This window comes from Oryza sativa, chromosome 8 (genome assembly GCF_034140825.1).
Source record: "Oryza sativa Japonica Group chromosome 8, ASM3414082v1".
Classification (NCBI taxonomy): domain Eukaryota; kingdom Viridiplantae; phylum Streptophyta; class Magnoliopsida; order Poales; family Poaceae; genus Oryza; species Oryza sativa.
This window is the reverse complement of record NC_089042.1, coordinates 26,047,338-26,070,652: the sequence shown is the minus strand read 5'-3', so window position 1 is coordinate 26,070,652 and position 23,315 is coordinate 26,047,338. Positions and strand designations below refer to the sequence as shown.

The 23,315-nt window shown below is 47.1% G+C and overlaps 1 protein-coding gene across 1 annotated transcript; it reads right to left on the bottom strand.

The window, feature by feature from the left end:
• Positions 1-13,734: 13,734 nt before the first annotated feature.
• On the bottom strand, positions 13,735-15,092 carry LOC4346069 (uncharacterized). Its single transcript, XM_015792966.3, has 2 exons — positions 14,728-15,092; positions 13,735-14,653 (listed from the first exon to the last, which is right to left on the bottom strand). The coding sequence occupies exons 1-2, from the start codon at positions 14,893-14,895 to the stop codon at positions 14,069-14,071; spliced, it is 753 nt and encodes a 250-aa protein (XP_015648452.1). The 5' UTR covers positions 14,896-15,092; the 3' UTR covers positions 13,735-14,068.
• Between the last annotated feature and the right edge of the window lie 8,223 nt (positions 15,093-23,315).

The following is a 23,315-nucleotide window of genomic DNA, read 5'->3' as shown; positions in this document are numbered from 1 at the left end:
CTCCACTTGGCCATTGCTTCTGGGGTGGGCGGGGGAGGTGAAGCAGAGCTTGATGCCCATGTCTTCGCAGTAGTCACCGAAGAGTTCACTAGTGAACTGGGTGCCGTTATCCGTAATGATACGGTTAGGCACCCCAAACGGAGCAGTGATGCCCCTGATCAATTTAAGCGTGTCACGTCCTGATAAATTCATCCCGAAATAAAAATCATTCTCTAAAAGGAATAATAGAATTAATTAAAATTCGAAAAGAAATTGGCAAACATTAAAATACGTGCAAGAAAAATTCAAATGTGGCCCGGAGAATTTTTGTTAAATTCTCCTTGGTCAAAAAGGAGCCCTCAAATTTTAGTGGAATTTTCAGAGCACAAATAATAATTATTAAGAAATAAACAAAGTTAAAATAATTTTATAAAAAGAAAAACACTAAAAAGTCTTTTTCCCCCCTCCCTCCCCCTCTTGGGCCGGCTCGGCCCATCTCTCTCCCTCTCCCTCCTCTCCCCCGCGGCCCATCCGGCCTCTCCCCTCGCGCGCACCGCTGACGGGCGGGCCCGCCCGCCACCCTCGCTGATGGGTGGGGCCCACCTGTCATCCCTGTCCTCGCGCCGCACCCGCCGCCTCGTCCGTGCCCTAGCGCCGCCGCCGCCGCGGATTCCGCCGCATCCCGCCGTCCCCGCGTGCAATAAAGAGGGGGAAATCACTCCCCGTGATTCCCTCTCCCTTTCCCCCCACTTTTCCCTCTCTCTCTCCCTCGGATTCGTTCGGAAACCCTCCCGCAAACTTCGCCGGCGCATCAATGGCGGCCGGATCTTCCGCGGCCGATTCCCCCTCATCCGGTCGCTCTCTCCCCCTCCCAACACTATATAAACGCTCCCCGTGCCTCCCTCCTCCGTTTCCGCCGCTCGCCGCTCTCTCTCCCCGTCGGAATCGAGCTCGCGCCGTCGTCCTCTCTCTCCGCCGTCGCCGCCGAGCTTCGGTCCGCCGCCGTCGTCGCCTCGGACCTCCTCCCGCTTCGGCATCGCCTCCTTCGGCTTCGCCGCGTCCTCGCCGACCTCGTCCACCCCTTCGTTTCGCCCGCCGACCGCCGGAACGCCGCCGTCCTCGTCGACCCGAACCGCGCCGCCGCCTCTCTCCGCTTCGGTCGCCGTTTCCGTCGTCGCCGTTGACCCGGGGTGAGCCGTGGACCGCCCATTTCGCTTCCCCCTTCCCTCCCCTCTCTCGGGCGCCGCTCCGTCGCGCCGGTGGTCGCCAGCGGCGACCATCGGGGCGCGGGCGCGTCGCCTCCCGTCGGCTGTGCCGGCGAGGCCGCCTTCGGGCGCGCCCCGCGGCTGCCATGTGGGGCCCGGCCGTCAGCCGCCCGCGCCCTCGGGTGCGGCTGACGCGTGGGACCCACGGCGCCGGCCGGCGTAAGCCGCGTGCACCCGGTCCACCGTGGACCGAGAGGCTGCCGCGTGGGCCCCACTCCCGTGGACCCGGTCCGCGCGCCCCTCCCCTCGGCTGACGCAATAAATCCGATTTTAAATTAAAATTTAAATGAAGAAATTCGCAAATATCCATTTAAAGAGCATATAAACTTCAAATGGCCATAACTTGGCCATTTGAGCTCGGAATTGGACCGTTCAAGTCTCTAATTTTTCCTTAAGAAGTCAAGAACCCATTTTTGTGCTTTGTTTCTGCTTGTTATATGGAGTTTATTAGAGTAAAAGCCTTTTCTTTTCCGTTGGTCGTGTAGACGCTGCAGCTTCGGAAGATCCGCTCTTCGTGGAAGTTGAAGCCGAAGTTTGGGAAAGCGAGCAAGGCAAGTCACATCATCCTTGAGCATATTGAATCCCAGTTTATAAAATTATTTTGATTTAAATTAATGCATTACCGCTTTATCTAAATTCCCGCGTTATCACTGTTTTATTTAGCCATGCCTATTTATCATTGTTAAGACATTATTATTGCTATTGTTATTATTACCTTGTTCACCCCAGGAAAATAAAACCCCAACTAGTGGGTACTCTATTTATGGTTCCACTAGTATGAACTTAGGTAGAAGCTTCGCTGGTTAATTAGGCAACATTAGGTGGTTTTATAACTTTAGACTTTGGGAAATCTCATATCATTTGGACAGTAGGGAATTGTTGGATTATTGTGGAATTGGACACACACCTCCCCCTCTATTCAAAACCCCCAAAATGGTTTTAGGCTGGGCTCGAGGTGCGTGGTTGGGTTTTGCTAGTCGTACCTCGGGTACTATAAGGATTAAGCTCGGGCCTCTGTTGCAAAGCACTACCGTACTTCCACATGTCTAGTGGGTAAGGCTTAGTTTGTGGCTCAGTCTGGTTATAAACAAAAGTACACGGATGGAGATGGACGAAGTCGGGGGTCGATGGACATCTCTAGGACAAATGAAGGCTACACGAGCTGCGGCCCGGTAGTCGAGATGTCATGGCACAGGGCTGGTGTCCTGCTGCTAGGGGCTCAATCCTGCCTACCTGTCCCGGAGGTTCCGGCCGTAGGTGGGGTTGGGTCGGTACTCTTGTCTATGGCTAGGATGGGTTGGAAACTATGTCACGTCTTCCGTCCGTATACCGTGGTGGTATGTGGCACGTGGTTACACGTGAGGAAGATGTGTCTTGTGGGTAAAGATGTACACCTCTGATCAGAGTATAATCTATTCGAATAGCCGCGCCCTCGGTTATGGGCAAGCCGAGCAATGTACCCAAGTTAGTGTTTTAATTCTTAAAATTTGCTCAATAACTAAAATGTCGAATGGTTGGCCTGGGTTGGCTTGGGACGAGCTGGGACCCAGGGTCGGGTTGCCAGTTCGGTCTGAATCATCGTAGGCCTTGGGTTAAGGCAGGTTCGTGAGGGTTCACGGCCTTGATTAATAATATTGTGTAGCTCTAGGATCGTCCTTATAAAATGGCTTTGGGCAACTAAGTGACTTTTAAATGCGGATTTCTGCAAAACTTAACCCCTATATTATTATCCCCTTGTACTCCCTTACATTAATTATGCATCTCCGGTGTGGCTTGCTGAGTACTGTGGTTGTACTCATTCTTGCTCAATCTTTCCCCTCTTCAGTAAGAGAAGCTTTGGAGAAGATGTCTTAGGTGGAGTCCTGGCTTATACCCCAGTTGAGCGCCTGTGAAGATGGAGCCGTAGGCCCGCTAGTCCGCTGCTGTTTATTTTGATTGTCAGGCCTTAAGTGCCTTTGTAATAATGTAAATATTATCGATATAATAAAGATGTGTCTTTTATATCATGTTTGTATGGTGTACCCCGGCTTTTCCTGGGACGGGGATTAATACACTAGCGTTCGGGAAAAGGCAATTTTCCCGGTCGCGACAAAGCGCGGAGTGCTTATCGATCTTGATGACCGGATAAGCCTCGGGCCACTTAGTGAACTTGTCGATAGCGACATACAGATACTCGAACCCGCCCGGGGCCCGCCTAAACGGACCCAGGATATCGAGCCCCCAGACAGCAAACGGCCACGAAAGAGGTATGGTCTGCAGGGCCTAGGCCGGCTGATGGGTTTGCCTGGCGTGGAACTGGCACGCCCTGCATCGCCGGACCAGGTCGACCGCATCATTGAGAGCCGTCGACCAATAGAAACCCTGGCGAAAGGCCTTGCCAACCAAGGTGCGTGAGGCGGAATGGGCTCCGCACTCGCCTTCATGGATATCGGCGAGAAGCTCGACGCCTTGTTTCCGAGGAAAGCACTTCAGGAGGACTCCGTTAGCCGCGCGCCGATAGAGGGTCCCTTCCACCAGCACGTAGCGCTTGGAGATGCGCTGGACGCGTTCACTCCCTTCGCGGTCCTCGGGTAGAGTCTTATCTGCGAGGTACGCCTGGATCTCAGCGATCCAAGCAATCAATCTAAGGGAGCTGGGAGCGCTCCCCTCGGGTCCCGAGGCCTGGACTCCGACGGGCCTCGGGGGCCGTTCAGGCGCGTCCGTCTCCCCTAGGGGGTCGGGTCGCGCCGATGGCTGGGCAAGCCTTTCTTCAAAGGCGCCCGGTGGGGTCTGGGCTCGCGAGGAAGCGAGCCTTGAGAGTTCGTCGGCGACCGCGTTATCCCGTCTGGGCACGTGCCGAAGCTCTATCCCGTCGAAATGGCGCTCCATACGCCGCACCTGGCGCACGTAAGCATCCATCTGCGGGTCAGAGCACCGGTACTCCTTACAGACCTGGTTAACGACCAGCTGGGAGTCGCCTAACACCAGGAGGCGGCGGATCCCCAGTCCAGCTGCCACCCTGAGTCCTGCAAGGAGTCCCTCGTACTCCGCCATATTATTGGTTGCCCGAAAGTCGAGGCGAACCAGGTATCTGAGGACGTCTCCGCTCGGCGAGGTCAACGTGACCCCCGCACCGGCGCCCTGAAGAGACAGGGAGCCGTCGAACTGCATCACCCAGTAGGTGGTGTGAGGCAGCTGTGCGGGGCCAGAGCTAGCCTCGGGGACGGAGACGGGCTCGGGAGCTGGGGTCCACTCTGCCACAAAGTCGGCGAGGGCCTGGCTCTTGATCGTGTGGCGTGGTTCAAAGTGCAAATCGAACTCAGAGAGTTCGATTGCTCATTTCACCACTCGTCCAGTACCTTCTCGGTTATGCAAGATTTGGCCGAGGGGTAAGACGTAACCACCGTGACCCGATGCGCCTGGAAATAATGGCGCAACTTCCTCGAAGCCATCAAAATAGCGTAAAGCATCTTCTGGGCCTGAGGGTATCGGGTCTTGGCGTCCTGGAGGGCCTCGCTAACGAAGTAGACGGGCCGCTGCACCTTTCGGCGGGGCCGATCCTCGTCGCTAGGGGCCGCATCTCGAGGGCGCTCTTCGCCCGAGAGGCCACGCGGGGCGCACTCGGCTTCTGTGCCGATGACCTCGGGGTCAGAGGGCGACAGGCGCGGCCTTCCCGCAGTGGCCCCGGGGCCTTCCTGGGGGTCGGGGGCGCCTGGTACCGTTGGACAAGCGGGCGGAGGGCCAGCTCCGGCCGTCGGGGGCCTCGGGCCGCCGTTCGGCTCGGGGGCCTCTCCTCCCTGCTCTCTCCCGGGTCGAGTCGACACAGGGTGGGGATGCGCGGAGTGAGGGTTGTCCTCGTCGCGCTCCACGACCAACGCCGCGCTGACCACCTGCGGGGTTGCCGCCAGGTAAAGTAGCAACGGCTCATCTGGCTTCGGGGCGACTAGGACCGGGGGAGAACTGAGGTACGCCTTCAACTGAGTGAGGGCCCGCTCAGCCTCCTCCGTCCAGGTAAACGGCCCGGAGCATTTGAGGAGCTTAAATAGGGGTAGCGCCTTCTCTCCCAGCCTCGATATGAACCGACTTAGGGCGGCCATGCAGCCGGTGATGCACTGCACATCCCTAAGCTTACTGGGGGGGCGCATCCGCTCTATAGCTCGTATCTTCTCGGGGTTGGCCTCGATGCCTCGGGCAGAGACCAAGAACCCGAGAAGCTTGCCCGCGGGCACACCGAACACGCACTTATCGGGGTTCAACTTTATGCGGGCGGAGCGGAGACTTTCGAAAGTTTCCGCTAGGTCTGAGAGTAAGGTCTCTTGGTTGTGCGTCTTCACAACCAAGTCATCAACATAGGCCTCAACATTGCGTCCTAACTGGCTACCCAAAGAAATTCGAGTAGTACGTTGAAAAGTAGGACCTGCATTCTTTAACCCGAAAGGCATTGTCGTATAACAATAAGTTCCTATGGGGGTAATGAATGCAGTTTTTTCCTCATCCTCCCTAGCCATGCGAATCTGATGATAACCAGAGTATGCATCTAGAAAACACAAAAGGTCGCACCCCGCGGTGGAGTCGACAATCTGATCTATGCGTGGCAGGGGGTAAGGGTCCTTAGGACATGACTTGTTGAGGTCGGTGTAGTCGATGCACATCCGAAGCTTGCCGTTCGCCTTGGGGACGACGACCGGGTTCGCCAGCCACTCCGGATGGATGACCTCGCGGATGAATCCGGCCTCCAGAAGTCGCGCCACCTCCTCGCGGATGAAGGCTTGTCGTTCCGGGGCCTGCCGCCGCACTTTCTGCCGGACCGGCCTTGCGCCCGGCCGCACGGCGAGACGGTGCTCAATCACCTCCCTGGGGACCCCGGGCATGTCCGCCGGTCTCCAGGCGAAGACGTCTGCGTTTGCCCACAGGAAAGAGACGAGCGCGTCTTCCTATTTGTCGTCCAGAAGACCACTGATTCGTGTGGTCTTGGACGGGCCGTCGCCTAAGGCAACCTCCTTGACCGGGACCTCGTCGCATGTGATCATCCGCTGCCTCGGGGTGGCTGGGACGGAGGGGCTGAGCCTCTCGTCGCCACCCGCGGGCTTGGACGCTGCGGCGAGGTGGTCCGCGCGCTGCTCCATACAAGCAAGCGCGACTTTGAGGTCGCCATGGACGGTGATGGGGCCACCGGGGCCCGGCATCTTCATCTGAAGATAGGCGTAGTGGACCGCCGCCATGAACTTCACCAACGCGGGCCTCCCCAGGACCACGTTGTAGGGCAGACTGAGGTCCGCCACATCGAAGTTCACCCGCTCCGTGCAGAAGTTGGCGGAACCACCGAAAGTGACCGGAAGGTCGATATGACCCAGCGGCCAAGTGTGCCCCGGCGTCACACCGATGATCGGCTGGGATGGCCGGAGCACCATCCCCGGGGCCTTGATGGCGTCAAAGGCTGCAGGGGAAAGGATGTTGAGGGCTGCACCCCCATCTATGAGGACACGCCCCAACTTCACATTGGAAACGGTGGGGGAAACCACCATCGCGATCTGTCCTCCCCGGGCAACGCACGGCGGGTGGTCGGTCTGGTCGAAGGTGAGGGCCACCTCCGACCATCGCGCCCGCCACGTCGCCTCATGGGTGGGGGCCGCGGCCAGAAGCTCTCGCTTCAAGGCCTTGAGGCTCCGGCGAGAAGCGTGAGCGCACGCTCCCCCATCGACGGTGGCGACGGTGGCCCTAGGCTCCTGGAACCCCAGGTCATCGTCACCATCGTCGACGTCCTCGGCGGTGGCCTTCTGCTTGGCCTCACCTCGCCGGTTGCCGGCGGGAGCCGCCGGGGCCTTGCCCTCACGGCGCTCCTGCCTCCTCTCCTCCTCCCACTTCCTCGTCCGCTCAGCCAAACTTTTGACCGCGCGGCAATCCGCGAGGTCATGGAGGGAGGTGTTGTGCACGGAACACCACTTGCCGGTCGGGCGCTCCCTGCTGGGAGCGCCGGCCTCCTTCTTTTTGTCGCTCGCAGGCCTCCCCTTTCGGGTGGCCCGCGAAGCGCCCTCAACGGCGAGGACGTGACCCTCGTCGTCGGAATGGGCCGACCTCTTCTTCCTCCTCCTGTCCCGTCGCCCTGACCGAGCGGCGGATCCGGGGGCGGCCGGAGCTGCCACACCGGAACCGGAGGAGTTCCAGGTCCAGGCCTCCTCCTTGCGAGCCACACGGTCCGCGAGCTGAAAAAGCTCCGCGGTGGTCTGGGGCTCCTTGGAGGCAATCTTCTCGAGCATGCGGTTATGCCGCACACCCCCCCTGAACGCGTAGATCACCGTGTGTGCGAGGATGCATGGTATGGTGTTGCGGACTTGACAGAACCGCTGAATGTACGAGCGAAGAGACTCATCGTCCCTTCGCTGTACCGCATGCAAGTCGGCTTCTTCACCCGGGCGTGGATATGTGCCCTGGAAGTTCATAGTGAACTGCTGGCACAAATCCTCCCAAGAGTGGACCGACGCGGGTGGCAAGTTCATTAGCCAACCCCGCGCCTGACCTTTCAGGGCCATGGGGAAGAAATTCGCCATGACCCTGTCGTCACCCCCGGCGGCCTCGATCCCGGTCGTGTAGACCTGGAGAAACATGGCGGGGTTGACGCTCCCGTCGTATTTTTCGGTGATGGTAGGCCGGAACCTTGGGGGCCAACGGATGTTCCGAAGACTCGCCACAAAGGCTCGACAGCCGACACCGCCAACCGGGGACACGGGGGGGTGGCCCCCGTGCCCGGGCCGAAGTGGCGCTCCGGACGAGGAAGCGCCCTCCGTTGCATGGGCAGCACGACGACCATTGCGCCGGCGCTCGATATTGAGGCGGGCATCCAGCCCCCCACGCACATCTTCTTGGGTCGGAGGCGTTGACGAGGGAATGGCGGACAAACGGCAGTTGACGGCCGCCGCTCGCCGCGCCCTCCGCCTCGACGACACGGAGCCGGCGGTAGCAGCGCCAGAGGCCTTGGTGGCGGAGGACCGCCCGCCGGCGTCTAGGCGCTGCTGCGCCGTCATGACCAAGTCGGCCACGTCATCCAGCCAACGTCGGGCTGGAGTCTCTGGATCGGGGACGACGGGCGGGTGACGCAGGAGCGCGCCCGCAGCCTGGAGCGCGCCCTGGGGCGTGCTGCCATCGCCGTAGACGAGGAGGCGACGCTCCCCGTCTAGCCGTCCTTCTCCATCGCCCGTAGGTGGCGAAGTCGCGGATCTTTCGACCCCCTCGAGCGCCTCCTCCAGCCCAAGACTTCAGCGAGAGGGGGGCGGTGGAGTACGAGCTCGACGGCGCGGGTTTTGCTCCCCGTCGTCACCGCTAGTGCTCGGAGAGAGGTTGTGTGCCACTGCCCGTTCGGCCATTGGGCTGAACAGGAGAAGCTTGGGGCACACGAAAGAGGACGAGGGCTTAGAAAGACACACGCGCCCCCTACCTGGCGCGCCAGATGACGGAGCGTGGGGCTCCTCACCGGGAGACCGCGCAGGCCCCCCTTTGCCGGTTCGGCCGGGGGCGCTAAGTGAGGTTCTTCACCCTCGATCTGTGGAATGTACGCGAGAGAGAAAATGCACGAGACACGGGCGATGTAGACAGGTTCGGGCCGCTGAGAAGCGTAATACCCTACTCCTGTGTTCTGGTGGATCTGTGTGTGAAGGGGTTACAGAGAACTGGAAAGCAAGAGAGTACAGGCTCTAGAACCCCTCTTTCTCTTTCTCTCCTCTATCAGCTCAGGTATTCTCTAAGTTCTCCTCCTCCCGGATCCCGGATCCCGGATCCCTTTCTTCGGTGGGTAAGGTCCTCCTTTTATATCTCAAGGGGATACCACATGCACCACTTCTACCTCCCCTTCTTTTGGGTGAGGATTTACAATGGCTGCTCCGAATGACCCTCCGATGGGATGGGTCATACCTACCTCCACTTCGCTGGAAGCAAATACAACATGGGAGCACGGTTTGTCTGCCGATGACGTGACCGGCGTCAGACCAGTCACAGACCGGTCATTCTTGTCCACCACGCGTCAGTTTAGCATGCCGCACATCTGTCCTTCTTCATACAATGACTTCCTTGCAATGGTTGCGATGAAGCCTGGCATGAATCTGGCCGGGACTGACGTGCCAACTCCAGGAGTTACCACGCCGGCTCCGGCTAGGGACGAGTGCCTGGAGGCTCTCATCATTCCGACGGGACGGGGCGAGACGAGTGTCAGGCCGCCTGTTGCCACCTAACCAGCGATCTGACCGGTCTGTGACCGGTCACATACTGCGACCGGTCACGGACCGGATAAGCGAGCGCGCTGCGCTTGCATTAAATGCGGCGTGGCGCGCTCGTCCAACCCGCAATAAGTGCGGTTAGGTGAGCGCCGCTGTGCTCACCTAACCCACACACGTGGCGCCAACACCATAGGGGGTCGGGGCGCCCCAGCCCTTGGGGCTGAGACGGGAGCGGCCCGACCCCTCGGGGAGACAGAGGGAGGGGTGGCCACGTCACCCTCGGGCCCGACCCCCCCGAGGGGGTCAGGCCACGTGGGTGAACGCGGCTGCCCAAGCCTCTAGTCACGATATTCCTGGTCCCATGTCACCGACACATGGTGTCAAAGCAAGATTGATCCCGTCTGCCCCCTCCCTCTCCCTCTCTCCTTCCGCTGCATCCATGGCTTCTCCACAGCCCATCGATGGCGTCGCTCCTATCACCCCTCCCTCCGCCCCAAGACGCTATTGCCAACCTCGTCACGGCGCTTGCTACTGCCCATGCCGCAACAGCCACTGGCAAGACCGATGATCTTCCCGCCACCCTCACTCAAGCACAGGCGGCCCAAGACGCCATCACGCTGTCAGACAACACAATCACCACGACACCTTCTCCTTCTACCGTGGTTGTCCAGCCGGGCGTGCGCGATGTGGTGCTTGCCACCACGGCACCAACGCCTCGTGCCCAAGACGCAGTGCCAACCAACGTGACACCAGCACTACCTCCGCCTCAGCGTTCCAAGCGTCAAGACGCATGTGTCTGTTGTCCTCGACATGAAAAGCTCTTATACCATGCAAGCGTATTGAGAGAGAAAAGGAATGGCTCAACTTATGCACAATTGGTGCGGGCTAATTTCAATTAAATAGACCCAACTGATCCCCATTATCTATAAACTTTCACGGTTATTCACTAGCTAGGTCTATTTAATTGAAATTAGTTTGCACCAATTGTGCGCGAGCTGAGCCATTTCTCTTCTCTCTCAGGTCCTCTTTGTTTAGGCTTAAGCTTATTGACTTAGGTTATTGGCTTATATGATTTATAAGTGGGATGATTTAATGTCCTAAATTTATTGGTGGTTCATACATATACCTCACATAAGTAAAAAAGCTTCTCCAACCTAGCTTTTGAGTTAATAGTGTTAGAGTGGCTTATGGCTTTAAAAAAGCCAAACGAAAAAATTGTTTGTTTGTTTAGGCTTAAACTTTTCGACTTATAAATTGGTTTATAAGCCTAAACAAAGAGGGTCTCAACATGCTTGCAAAAAACATCCAAATTACTTTTTTTTTTGCCTATCGGTTGGACACCACTTCATCTGAATAGGAAATGGAGATGGTTTAGCTTTCTTTTTTCTACTAGTGGGTCTCACGATAGATTTACACACTACAAGCATACTTCCCCTGTCCTAAAAATTAAACATAAAACTGGATGTGACTTAATCTAGTACAATGAATCTAGATTAAGTCACATCTAATTCTAAGTTTGTTTTTATGGGACGGATGGAGTACTCAATTAATTGAACCATGTACCCTCGGTCCCATGTTTCGCTGAATGGTTAGATTGTACTCTAGAGATGATATAAGGAGTTCAGAAAAAAAGAGTGGATTCTAAACTCGCGAGTACCGTGAAGTGTGAAAAAAAGAGTGGATTCTAAACTCGCGAGTACCATAAAGTGTTGTTACTTTCCTGTACCGACTTGAGTACCGTAAAAATTATCTAAAATCAACGACCTAACTACCTAGGTGGTTAACATTGTCCACACCTTTCCGTGGTTGGGATTGCTACATATTGTGATCTTTTAGATGTTGACTACCACTGAGTGGAAGTAGCGAGCATCCACCAAAAATACAACTTGTGTGTTGCAGGCTACACAAACCTGCACGAAGGATGCAAAGATCAACATGGCAACTTGGCAAGGCACACGGTTTTTCATTTGAGAAAACCCTGCATTTTTGTTTGCACATTGCCACAACTTGGCTTTCTGTTTTTGAGAGCTTTCGTCATTGGAGGGAACAGGATCTGTGTTATTGTTGTTGTGAACAGAGCCCCTGGTCATGTCTTTAACTTCAAAGGTCACCTTTTTAGGGTGCAACTATTTTATGAACATAAAAGACTCATATAAGGAGACATGTGTTACACGTACGTGAGCACATCAAGCTGTAATTATAAGAGTGTCCTTCTGGAGATGTAAATATATCCGTCTTGAAATTGCAAGGGCAAACTTCTACTTTTATAGCGAGTCATATAACAGACAATTCTCTATAAAATTATAATGTTAGATATCTTCCATTTACTATAACAAAATCAAGAACAGATGGTATCACTTTGTTGTTAATTTTTCACCAACGGTCACGTTAACCCATTTAGTACTGCCCAAATCTCATAAAAACGCAAAGGGGTTTACAACTTTGAATTTTATAAAGCACACATTGTTTTTTTTTTCATATTATGCAGTCCCACATATTTGGCCCTGGGCTGTGCCACTGTGGCTGTAAAGTTCTGTTCTGTTTTTCCTAGCCAGAATTTTGGCCTATATGGTTCTTCTTTATTCAATTCCATGGCAATCTTCTGTCTGTTTTGGGATTTTTTCCCCCCTCTTTTTTGCAGTTCCAATTTTTCTGCCGTGTCCGGTAGGATTTAGGGTACAAGGTCCTGTAATTTTGTACTACAATATCCCTTTTTCAATGCAAATTACTGGTGGAGGAAGTACAGACATATAGGGCCTCTGTGTCAGCTGGTTACTGGTGGAGAGGAACGCATCTTCCAACCAGACATATACTACCTCTGTTTTTTAATAGAAGACACCGTTAATTTTTTTTTACATGTTTGACCATTCGTCTTATTCAAAAAAATTTACGTAATTATAATTTATTTTGTTATGAGTTGTTTTATCACTCATAGTACTTTAAGTGTGATTTATATCTTATACATTTGCATAATTTTTTTAATAAGACGAATGGTCAAACACGTGAGAAAAAGTCAACGGTGTTATCTATTAAAAAATGGAGGGAGTATGATACTTAGATCATTTGTACTTGTTGGAGGCATTTTTTTTCCGCTTGACATCTCCTCCTTTTATACATATCACCTAAAAAGCTATTTAGAATGAGAAAATACAATGGTAAGATATATCAATATTTTACATGTATATTATTCACAAACATGAAAATGGACACCGTTAATTTTTTTTCACATGTTTGACCATTCGTCTTATTCAAAAAATTTATGTAATTATAATTTATTTTGTTATGAGTTGTTTTATCACTCATAGTATTTTAAGTGTGATTTATATCTTATACATTTGCATAATTTTTTAATAAGACGAATGGTCAAACATGTGAGAAAAAGTCAACGGCGTCATCTATTAAAAAATGGAGGGAGTATGATACTTAGATCATTTGTACTTGTTGGAGGCATTTTTTTCCGCTTGACATCTCCTCCTTTTATACATATCACCTAAAAAGCTATTTAGAATGAGAAAATACAATGGTAAGATATATCAATATTTTACATGTATATTATTCACAAACATGAAAATGAAAGTGGTTTCATCACTCGAGTGGGCATACACTCAATTCGTGCATGCCAACTAAAAACTTATATGAGTAGAAATAAAAATAACAAATCTCATCCATAGATGATACACACTTTTGATCATCATATTTGTGTCTGTTTTTTTTTTAGAATTTGAACTTGTATGTTTGTAAAATTGTATGTTTGTAAAATGATATATATCATATTGATATATCTTACTTTTTAAAAAAATTTTCATGGTAGCTTTTTAGTTGAATGCACAAAACAAGTGTATGTCCACTTAGGTGAAAAATAAGTTTCCCAGTAAAAAAAATGATATACTCCCTCCGTTTCTAAATATTTGACGCTGTTGACTTTTTTAAACATGTTTGATCATTCGTCTTATTCGAAAAATTTAAGTATTATTAATTCTTTTCCTATAATTTGATTCATTGAACAATATACTTTTATATATACATATAGTTTATATGTTTCATAAAAGTTTTTGAATTAGACGAATGGTCAAACATGTGCTAAAAAGTCAACAGTGTAAAATATTTAGAAACGGAGGGGGTATATACAAGTTATCTGTTATTTTTATTTATACTTATATAAGATGAATTTGAATTTATATATTTATATTGTGATATATCATATATTAGTATATCTTGTGACTTTTTTAAATTTTATAAGTGAAATGAAAATCGATGGGAGTTCCTCTCGAGGAGGAAAAAGACTTTGCGATAGTACGTACAAATAGTGAATCAATGGGGGAGAACATCTTATTCTGACAGATTACAGCAGTTGTAACCAGTACATTGCTGTGCGTTAACAGTTGACCGATCAGTGAGTCTCTGTTACAGCACCAAGTACTCTCCCGGCCGTGCCATGCTAAACATGTCTTGAATAAGAATACTCAAAACAATCCAAGCCACAAACATGACACACACAACACAGGTGCAGTCACTGTTGGATCAAGAATTGCCCGCATTTTTCTTCAAGATCGAGTTTGAAGGACGAGACGAGAGCACCACCACATATTCTCCGTGAGGGTAGGCAGGTTATAGAGTCCGACTCGTGTCCGAAATTGGTCAAACTTGCATGACGCTCTCATCGCTCTCGTACACCATCTCCACTCTGGCGTTGGCCTCGCCCTTGCTGCTCCCATCGACGTAAACCACGTCGATGCTGTGCAGTATCGGGATCATGACGACGGAGCAGAGGCAAGCCAAGACCGGGCCGAAGATCCACAGGAGAAGCGGCACGCCGGCGTAGAACAGCCGGTTTCCGACGAGGTTGAGGAGGAATCCTCTCTCGAGCACGTCGGCGACGTAGTCCTTGGTCACCGGCAGCCCGGCGATGTCGGCGGCGAAGGAGGAGGAGGAAGAGAGGGTGTTGAGGAGGAAGGTGGCCTGGTTGAGGGTGCAGATGGCGGTGGTGTGGGAGAGGAAGGAGAGGAGGAAGGCGAGGAGGAGGGTGACGTACTTGAGCGCCATCATGTACTCGCCGTGGGCGCCGAACACGGCGTCGCTGAGCGGCTTCTTGACGGTGTACGTGCTGCTGAGGATGGCGGCGACGCCGGTGCAGAAGAGGATGGCCGTCGTCGCCATCAGCGTCGACCCCATTATCACGTTCCTCATCGACTGCACCACCAGCACCGCCTTCTTCTCGTTGTCCTGCGTTTCCAAAATCCATTAATCCAATCGATTTCCGGGCCATGATCGAACACCATGATCGACGTGGTTGGTACCTTCATCATGCCCAAGACCCAGAGGCGGCGGGTGGCGGTGTTAATGCCGACGGTGGAGGAGAGCGGGCGGCGGCGGACGACGTGCCACAGCCAGACGTGGTAGACGATCGGGAACACGATCCCCGCCGGGATCAGCACGAGGTCCAAGTAGCTGTCCTTCCACGCCATGGACGACCTCTCCAACCTGCTCTCTCTTCTTCTTCTTCCTTGCCGGCCGCTCGATCGCCGGAGTGCGTCGTCGGAGAAGCTAGAGAGGAGGAGGTGGTCGGCGTCTGCACTGTCTTAATTTTCTCTCCCATGTGGAGATTATATAGTGATGAGCTAGCAAGCTAGAGCAAAAGGTAGGAGATGACAAAATGTGCACCACACTGCACATACGGTTGGTTGGTTGGTTGGTGGAAACATATTCAAATTCCACGAAGGCGAGACGAGAAATAGGGAAAAAGCAATTGTGACCTAAAAAAATGGTCAAGAAAAAACTGAAAAAGAGGGGTCAGCTGATGAGATGACCAAACCTCATCTTGCCGCCCAGTTGTGACGAAGGAGATAGCTCCCTAGTGCTGTTATAATATTTTAGTTCAATTTCCCCTTTTTCCTTTTCTGTTCTTGGTTTTCTTTATTCAGAAAAGCTTTTTACTGGTAAAGGAAAAGATTTCGAGTCTATCTGGATTTGTTTAGTGTGATACTACCTCCATTTTTAATATATGACGCCGTTGACTTTTTATCGATGTTTGATCATTCGTTTTATTCGATTTTTTTTGAAAAATATGAAATATTTAAGTCATTCTTAAAAAATATTTGATATAAATAAAGTCACAATAAAATAAATGATAATTACATAAACTTTTGAATAAGGCGAATGTTCAAACGTATCCCAAAAAGTAAACGTCGTCATATATAAAAAAAACGGAGGGAGTATTAGTGCTTTTGGTCTAATATAAATCTATCACGCCCAAAAAATAAAATAAAACAAGATCACTTTACAAGTCAGCCTTTTTGCTTGAAATGTATTGTAAGGTGCATGCAAATCTTAATTAATTAATCTTGTGTTAACTGATAAGGTGTTAACTGTTAAGTGCCCTGGAAAGGGAAAATTTTGCCTTTTGGCCAACATTCTCCTACCCCTTTAATTGTAAATTAAGCTGCAGGATATACATGTGCGGATCATGGGTTCATACGTGCAGGCTGAGGCAGCAGAAATGTCCATTCGGTTCCCCACCGAGTGTTGTGAAGAATGTTTCAAGAGCTAGCTAGCGAGTGACAGGTAAACTGTATGAGTTAATTAATTGCCATGCTGATCGATGCCACCACAATGGGCAAAAACTCATAACAATCTGTTGTTACCTATTCGGGAAAACATAGTTCGGTGTGGTAGTGAAATCGTAGATGCATGATTACACTCATCAATGTTCAAATCTCAATATCCATAAATTCCGCTGTGTGTATTTCTAGTTAGTCTAGGGATCAGGAATTATATATGTTTCCATTGTAAAAATCACTCGCATTTAGTGTTGTCCCACTGTACCATAATACTCTCTCCATCTATTTTTGATAGACATATTTTCAAATCTGAAAAATTTATTTTTGATAGGCATATTTCAATCCAACAACTTATCATCTTAATGGTTTTCTTGAATTTAATGCGTGACTCTCCATTCTTCCACACAAGATTAGCTGCATGGACATCGAGAAATATAAATATTAATAAATCGCCTGTTTACGAGGAATGACTAGTAGCATGTTTAAATGGATGATAATTAGAATCACTTATCCTTGGTCTGTGTGCCATGATGAAATATGACTATTAAAAATAGATAAAGGGAGTATTATTTAGATATTAAAAAAGTTTAGATATGAAATAAAGTATACATGTAATTTATTATCGATTTTTAAATTACATTTAATTAGAAAGATTTCAAAAAGTGATCGACATGCATAGAATAGGACAATACATATTACCATATCGACCCTCGGCCTTACAAAGTAGTATTCTTTATATGTAACACATATGCATTCATATCAGATTAGTGGAATGCTCTCGTTACAATATACTCGTGGTTAGCTCAAAATTAAACTTACCAACATCAAATAAAGGGGTACGTGTAGTATATAATATATTCACCGAGCAGGCTAGCAATTCTTAGTGGGGTTGAATTGTAAACGCCTTTTTTCATTGTAAAAAGAAAAAATTCTATATAGTGGGTTGTATGAGCTGGATAAACCCCTCAACAAAAGCGAGCTCGCTGTCTACCTGAAAATGCCATTAGCCATTTAGCCACGCCTCTGTGTATGTCGGCCGGCCGGCCATATGTTGGGTTAGTCTTCGTCACAGCGCACGATAGAAACTAGCTAGTGTACGTAGTATTCTTCTTTGCCATCGTCTTCGTCTTCTCCTCCTGATCTTAACCTTTTTTTCCCTCTCTATCTCCTGTCCCAATATAATTTGCATTGCATCTCCTCGTTGGATTGGCACGAGGGAGGCAGTGGCCGCCGCCGCCGGATGCACGCACAAAAATAATGGAGAAATGGTGGTAGCTAGCGTGGTAGAATAACGGCCGGCAGTGCGTGGAAGTTACTCGTACTCTCTTCGTTTCTTTTTTATTTGACACGTTGACCAATTTGATTTTTTACCTTTTACACCAATAAAAAAATTTTGAATCACGATTTTTATTACGAGATGCTGTGATGAATGCAACAGTAGTATGATTATATTTAGCATGATATCTTTCTCGATGTTCATAACTATATATATTTTAAAAAAGACGAGCAGTGAAAGTTTAATTTATATATAGTATCCGGTGTCAAATAAAATGGAACATATGAAGTACTCCTATATATATTGTTAGTCGCGTGCATGGGTTGCATTTTGATTGTTGGTGTGTTGCACTCATTTGATGAGTGTCAAAGTTACTCAGAAAGTGTTATATATCTAGAAGATAAGAATGGCATATGCATGGAATTTTTTTACACGGAGAGTTTCCATATCTTCGGTATATACCATATATATACTTGATCTTTTAGGTCAGGGCAGATTGACATGTTTTAGTGGACATATGTCAACCTAGCACTTCCTGGAAAGATCAATCTGTTTTGGAGTGCAGCATGAATATATGCATTTTCTATCACAGGCTTCTAAGATATATATGGTTATAGTGAAAGATGCAACAAAGTTCTCCTGCGTTGATCTGGGAAGAAGCACCGGTAGTGTGATGGTGAATTCATAAGTGCAGGAGCCTCCACCAAGGTTGAAATACTTGTGCCCATAAATATTGCATTGACATGAGTATGGGAATTTAGTGAAGAAAAGGAATTTGTCACTGGTTTCCAAATTTAACTTTTTAAGAGTGTGTTATGTGATATACTCATGGGTGTGTGTGGATATATACTCATGGGTGTGTGTGCGCATGTGGCGTGTGCGTATATATGTATTTTTGGTATAGTTGAAAACAAAAAAGGTGATTAATTAGGATATGTGAAAACTAGGTGTATGATTTGGTTAAACTTTTAAAACCGTGACAATCCGTAATTAATTACTTGAGAATTATTAATTTAAAACAAAAATAATGGTATGAGCTAGATTTTTCTTTAAAATACCATCGTAGTACCATAAAGTTTGTTACTAGACTTATAAACTTAATCTGATATAAAAACAACAACAAAATGAGTAGAAGAGGCTTCTAAATCTTACATAAAGTTGATAATTAAAAGTTTTAATTAAATCTTATTCTAATTAATGTCAAATATTTATAACCAGGAAGTACTTTAGCATTCTAGCAACGTACTATGTACATATATATGATACTTTATTTTTATAGAAAACAATACAGACGTCGCTTATATACACATGCGCGACTCTATGAACACGCATGCGGTACCCATGTCAAGTTGAGGACTTGAATCCGGGTGGACAGATTTCCCCGTAAGATACCTTACCAGTTAAGGTACGCTCAGTTCATTTCTACATTTAATTTTAATCATGCATATAAAAAATAAATCATTTTAAATGACAAATCTATTGGAGTCACTTTTTCCTAAAAATATCTTTTCTATGTATTAGCTATAGTTAATATTTTGAAAGTCATCGATTACGTATTTACCCGCCGTCTACTACAGCTAGTACCTATAAGTTTGAGAGGCTGAGGGAGTAGTACCATCCAACCACTGTTGCCTTATCAACGTATATCTCATCCAATAAAACTGAGGCTGTGCCGGCCGCCACGGCCGTATACCTGCTACTTGACATATACCCATGAGTTTAATTTGAGTTTAATTTGGCCTCACTTTATCGTCTGATCAAATTCTGACCTCACTCGTCTTCCTTAATTAGATGGAGTTTAGTTATGTTTGAGATTGATAAGATGAAGATAAAATTAAAGCACTCAAAATGAGAAAGATGTTAGTGCATAACTTATTAACTTTTAATTATTACAGACTTAAAAAAATAGGTTTATTTGATATTTTAAAGCAACTTATATATAGAAGTTTTTTACACAGGGACACCGTTTAACGATTTGGATAGCGTGCTAATGAAAATCGAGGAAAAAAACGGTCATAATGAAAAAAAGAATACCACTGTGCATACTTCCATGCAAGAAATGATCAGATTATGACCTCGTTTATGTTGATTACTTAGATCAGGTTTTGTGTACTTGTACATACATCCATATGCAAATCAAGAAATGTTGCCGACCTTGGTCCGTACACCGTATTTGGATCAACGATCGAGTACTATATGTGTAAGACTAAGGACTTCAAGTGATTGACCATGCAATTAATCGATGTATGGCCTAAACTTTAAAAGATGTTGACCACTGGTACTTTATACAGTTAATTAACAGAAATGGTACTCTATGAAGCTTGTAGCCTGTTTGTACAAAACCGTACCACCAGATTGTGCGGCTCTCATGCATTAGAGAATATCTAATGAAAATGTTGTGGGACGGTGCACATATGAAGCACATGCATTAAGTTTGTGTCTAGTTAATTATGCCTGAGTTAGGACATTTACATTATTCAACCTTTCATTCGATAGAGAAAATATTTTGTTCGCATGGAAAATGAGACTATGAGAGGGGTGGCTGCCATCAAGGACAAGAAAAGCGATAAAAAGTTGTAAAGATTTCAATAAACAAGCCACTTAGTCACGCGATGCGTGATTTTTAATTCCGTATAAGAACTTGTATACGGTCTATTAGTTTACAGAAGGTTTTAGCACGAGTTAATTTATTTACAAAGTATATATTGGTCTAGCTAACTATAGATTTAGTTATAGAAATCACTATAACCCCCTAGTTTTTGTTTTCTTCGTTATCTTTGCCCTCTTTTTGTACCATGTGTCTAAGAGGGGGCACTAGAAACCTCCAGAAATTCCTATATGTTTATCCCATTGTTATTTTTTTAATGCATATGTAACCTTTTTGATCCCATGGCTATTATTTATCTAAATTCTTTATTCAATGGTTGATATATGTTTTTTTACGATGTGGCGTATTCTCGTGTAAGAAAGATTGCTGCTTTCACTATATAAGATAATATACATATGAAAATTAGACAATTCCTATTCCCTAATGTACTTTGTCCATCAGGGTTGCCCAAGGGCCCAGGGATTTCAAGTTCCATAGGGAAAACCAAAATTAGTAGTTCAAAATATAACACGTGGTGAGATGGAGTTCCGCCAATAGTTTTCAAGATTCTAGAAATTCATATAATCCACTTGAACAATATGTCGACGATGCATTTAAGAAGATACTTCCTCCGTTTCACAATGTAAGACTTTCTAGCATTGCTCACATTCATTTAGATGCTAATGAATCTAGACATACGTATGTGTTTAGATTCATTAACATCTATATGTATGTGGGTAATGCTAGAAAGTCTTACATTGTGAAACGGAGGGAGTAGTGAAGAAGCAAGTGAAGCAGGGGCAGGTAGGGCGAGAGATAGCCAGGGCTGCAATCGTACTCCTGAGCTTAAATACGCATTGAAATTTGCACTTCAAAACTAAAAAAAAAGGATAAAAGCAAACTTATTGAGCACTAGGCTTGGAATATTCTAGATCTGCCCCTTGGTTCATGAATTATTAATGGAGACTGTAGTTTGCAAAGGCCTTGTGTTATTGGGCCTGTTCGGCTGCACTCATACGGCTGTGGTGCAGCCGGCCAGAACAGTACTTTATGTAAGTAGTTGTAGCAGTAACACTGTGGTACAGCTGCTGCACCTTGCAGCCGAACATGCCCATTAGCGGCACATAGAACCTTATATTTGTGTGGCGTTGTAGTTTAGGCCAACGCACTATCATGGTTTAAGGGAGTGTTTGGCTAATGGGATAGGAAAATGATTTCCCACCCACTAAAAGACATCTTTAAATTCTAACAATTCATTATCCCTCTTCCATTTAATCCTAACTCTTCATTTATTTCCCAATCCTAATTCCATGCCACATTTTTCATTATCCAAACACACCCTAAAAGGTCTTTTAGTGGCGATGGAATTGATCCATATTCCAACAATATTGGATATGGATATCACTGAAGTTGTCTAAGCCCCTTAAGTTGTCCATTGAGACTTTGAGAGATGCCTGGGAATTGAAGCAAGGATTGCTGAAGCAAAAGAGGCTTAAGAGCTTGCACAGATGAGATTGTGTGTTCCCGTAGGAATCCGGCCTAGACTATTGTATCAGAGATATAATCGCTATTTTTATAATTATAATTAATAAAGCTCTTTCTTTTTACCTTAAAAAGTAAAAGATCCGTACATACGATCCATGGTGATGGTGTGGTGTTGGCGGAATAAAAGCTTACGGTACGATGTAGGCGCTCATATCCAATCATAAAATTTCGAGTTGATATTTTTTTAAGAACCAAGTATAAAAGTATCAATGAAGTGATATACGGATCTCGAGATGGACTAAATAGATTTTAGAAACTTGTGTGTCATGTATATGGCTTGGAAATTTCATTGTATATTTAGCCTATTAGCGTTTAACAAATATCTAAAAGTGCTAAATAAATACTTCCTCCGTTTAAGGTGATAAGACGTTTTGACTAAGTTTATAGATAAATATAGTAATTAATATTTATAATATCAAATTAGTTTTATTAAATCAATAGTTGAATATATTTTCACAAAAAATTTGTCTTGAGTTGAAAATATTATTTTTTTCTATAAACTTAGTTATAATTAAAACAATTTGACTTTGACTAAAGTCAAAATGTTTTTTAACTTGAAAAGGATGTAGTAACTTTCGTAACCCTTTGCTAGAAAAATTTTGTACACAGGAGCTGTACACTGTGCCGTTACTTTTGCATGGGCATGGGCCGTTACTTGTGCCTGTGCCGCTTTACAGCCAAGCCCATTAGCAAGGCTCAAAGATGGGCTAGTTTTTCTCGGCCCAAGCCGTCTGTTGAACAGCGTGGAGAAGGCCACACGGCCCACGTGCATACGCAGGCCGCGCACTGGATTTCAAGATGGGCTGCGCGAGGTGGACGGCCCAGATTGCTACGGCCTTCTACGGCGTCACGTTTTTTCGTGGTGCGGCTGGTGCCCGTGCTTCGCGTACACGACAGTGTACACGCTGCACTGCACTCCAAAGAAATCCGCCGAAAGTGCAGTTATACGTAGCGACAATCTGCAATACGTACCAACAGCCGAAAGCATATATGGACAAGCAGCCACGCAAGCCATCAGCACAACCCACACGAAGAGCAGGTTTTTTTTTTCGAATCAAGCCATACGGTAGTGCGACGTTTCTATTGATATAGCAGGAAAAAAAATACAAATCTATAGCATTGAGAGACTAGTTAGGAGAAGAAAAAGACGGCCACACCACATGCCTACATCTGATCCTGCTACTGAAAACAAAACAAGCACACGACACCTAGAAGGAATGGTTCACACTAAGAGAAGTTTTAACAAAGGAGAGAGGTGGTTGTTGGAATCAACATGTAATTCCAATAGAAAAAAGAACTTGATTAGTTGTAGTAATCCGTAAGTAAACAGAATCATATAGATAATGGTACAAGCCTGACCCAGTTGTTGATATTTTTTTTAATCTCCCTGTCTTGCACGTGCGGTATAGATGCTAATGTGATGTGGCAGCACCGACGTCACACCTGTGACATCTGGCCATATGTCTACAGCTAATGCTGTGTTTTGTTCAATTTTTATTAAAGGCAAATAAATATCTATATCTACGGTTGTGCCTATACCAATTGAAGTTATGTCATATGAGGCGTTTTCGTGCTATCTACTGATGAAATTTACCTCTCGTACATCAGAACCGTGCAATATCATTACTTATGTCAGTGTAACGGGATAAATTGGTAGAGTTTTTGAGAGTGGAAGCTTCCTGTTTTTTCAAAATTTGGTAAGATAGCAATAACAATAATGAGTTTGGTTTGTTGTCCTATTAAAATTTGGTAATGCCAAAATTTAGTAGGGTTAAAAATAACAACAAAGTAAATATTCCTTAGTTTAAATTGTTTTAGTTGAAGGTTAAACATTACCAAAAATTGGTAGGTTAAAAATGTTAATAAAAAAAGCAAAGCCCTTAGTTTAAATTGTTTCAGTTGAATGTTCAACATTGCTCA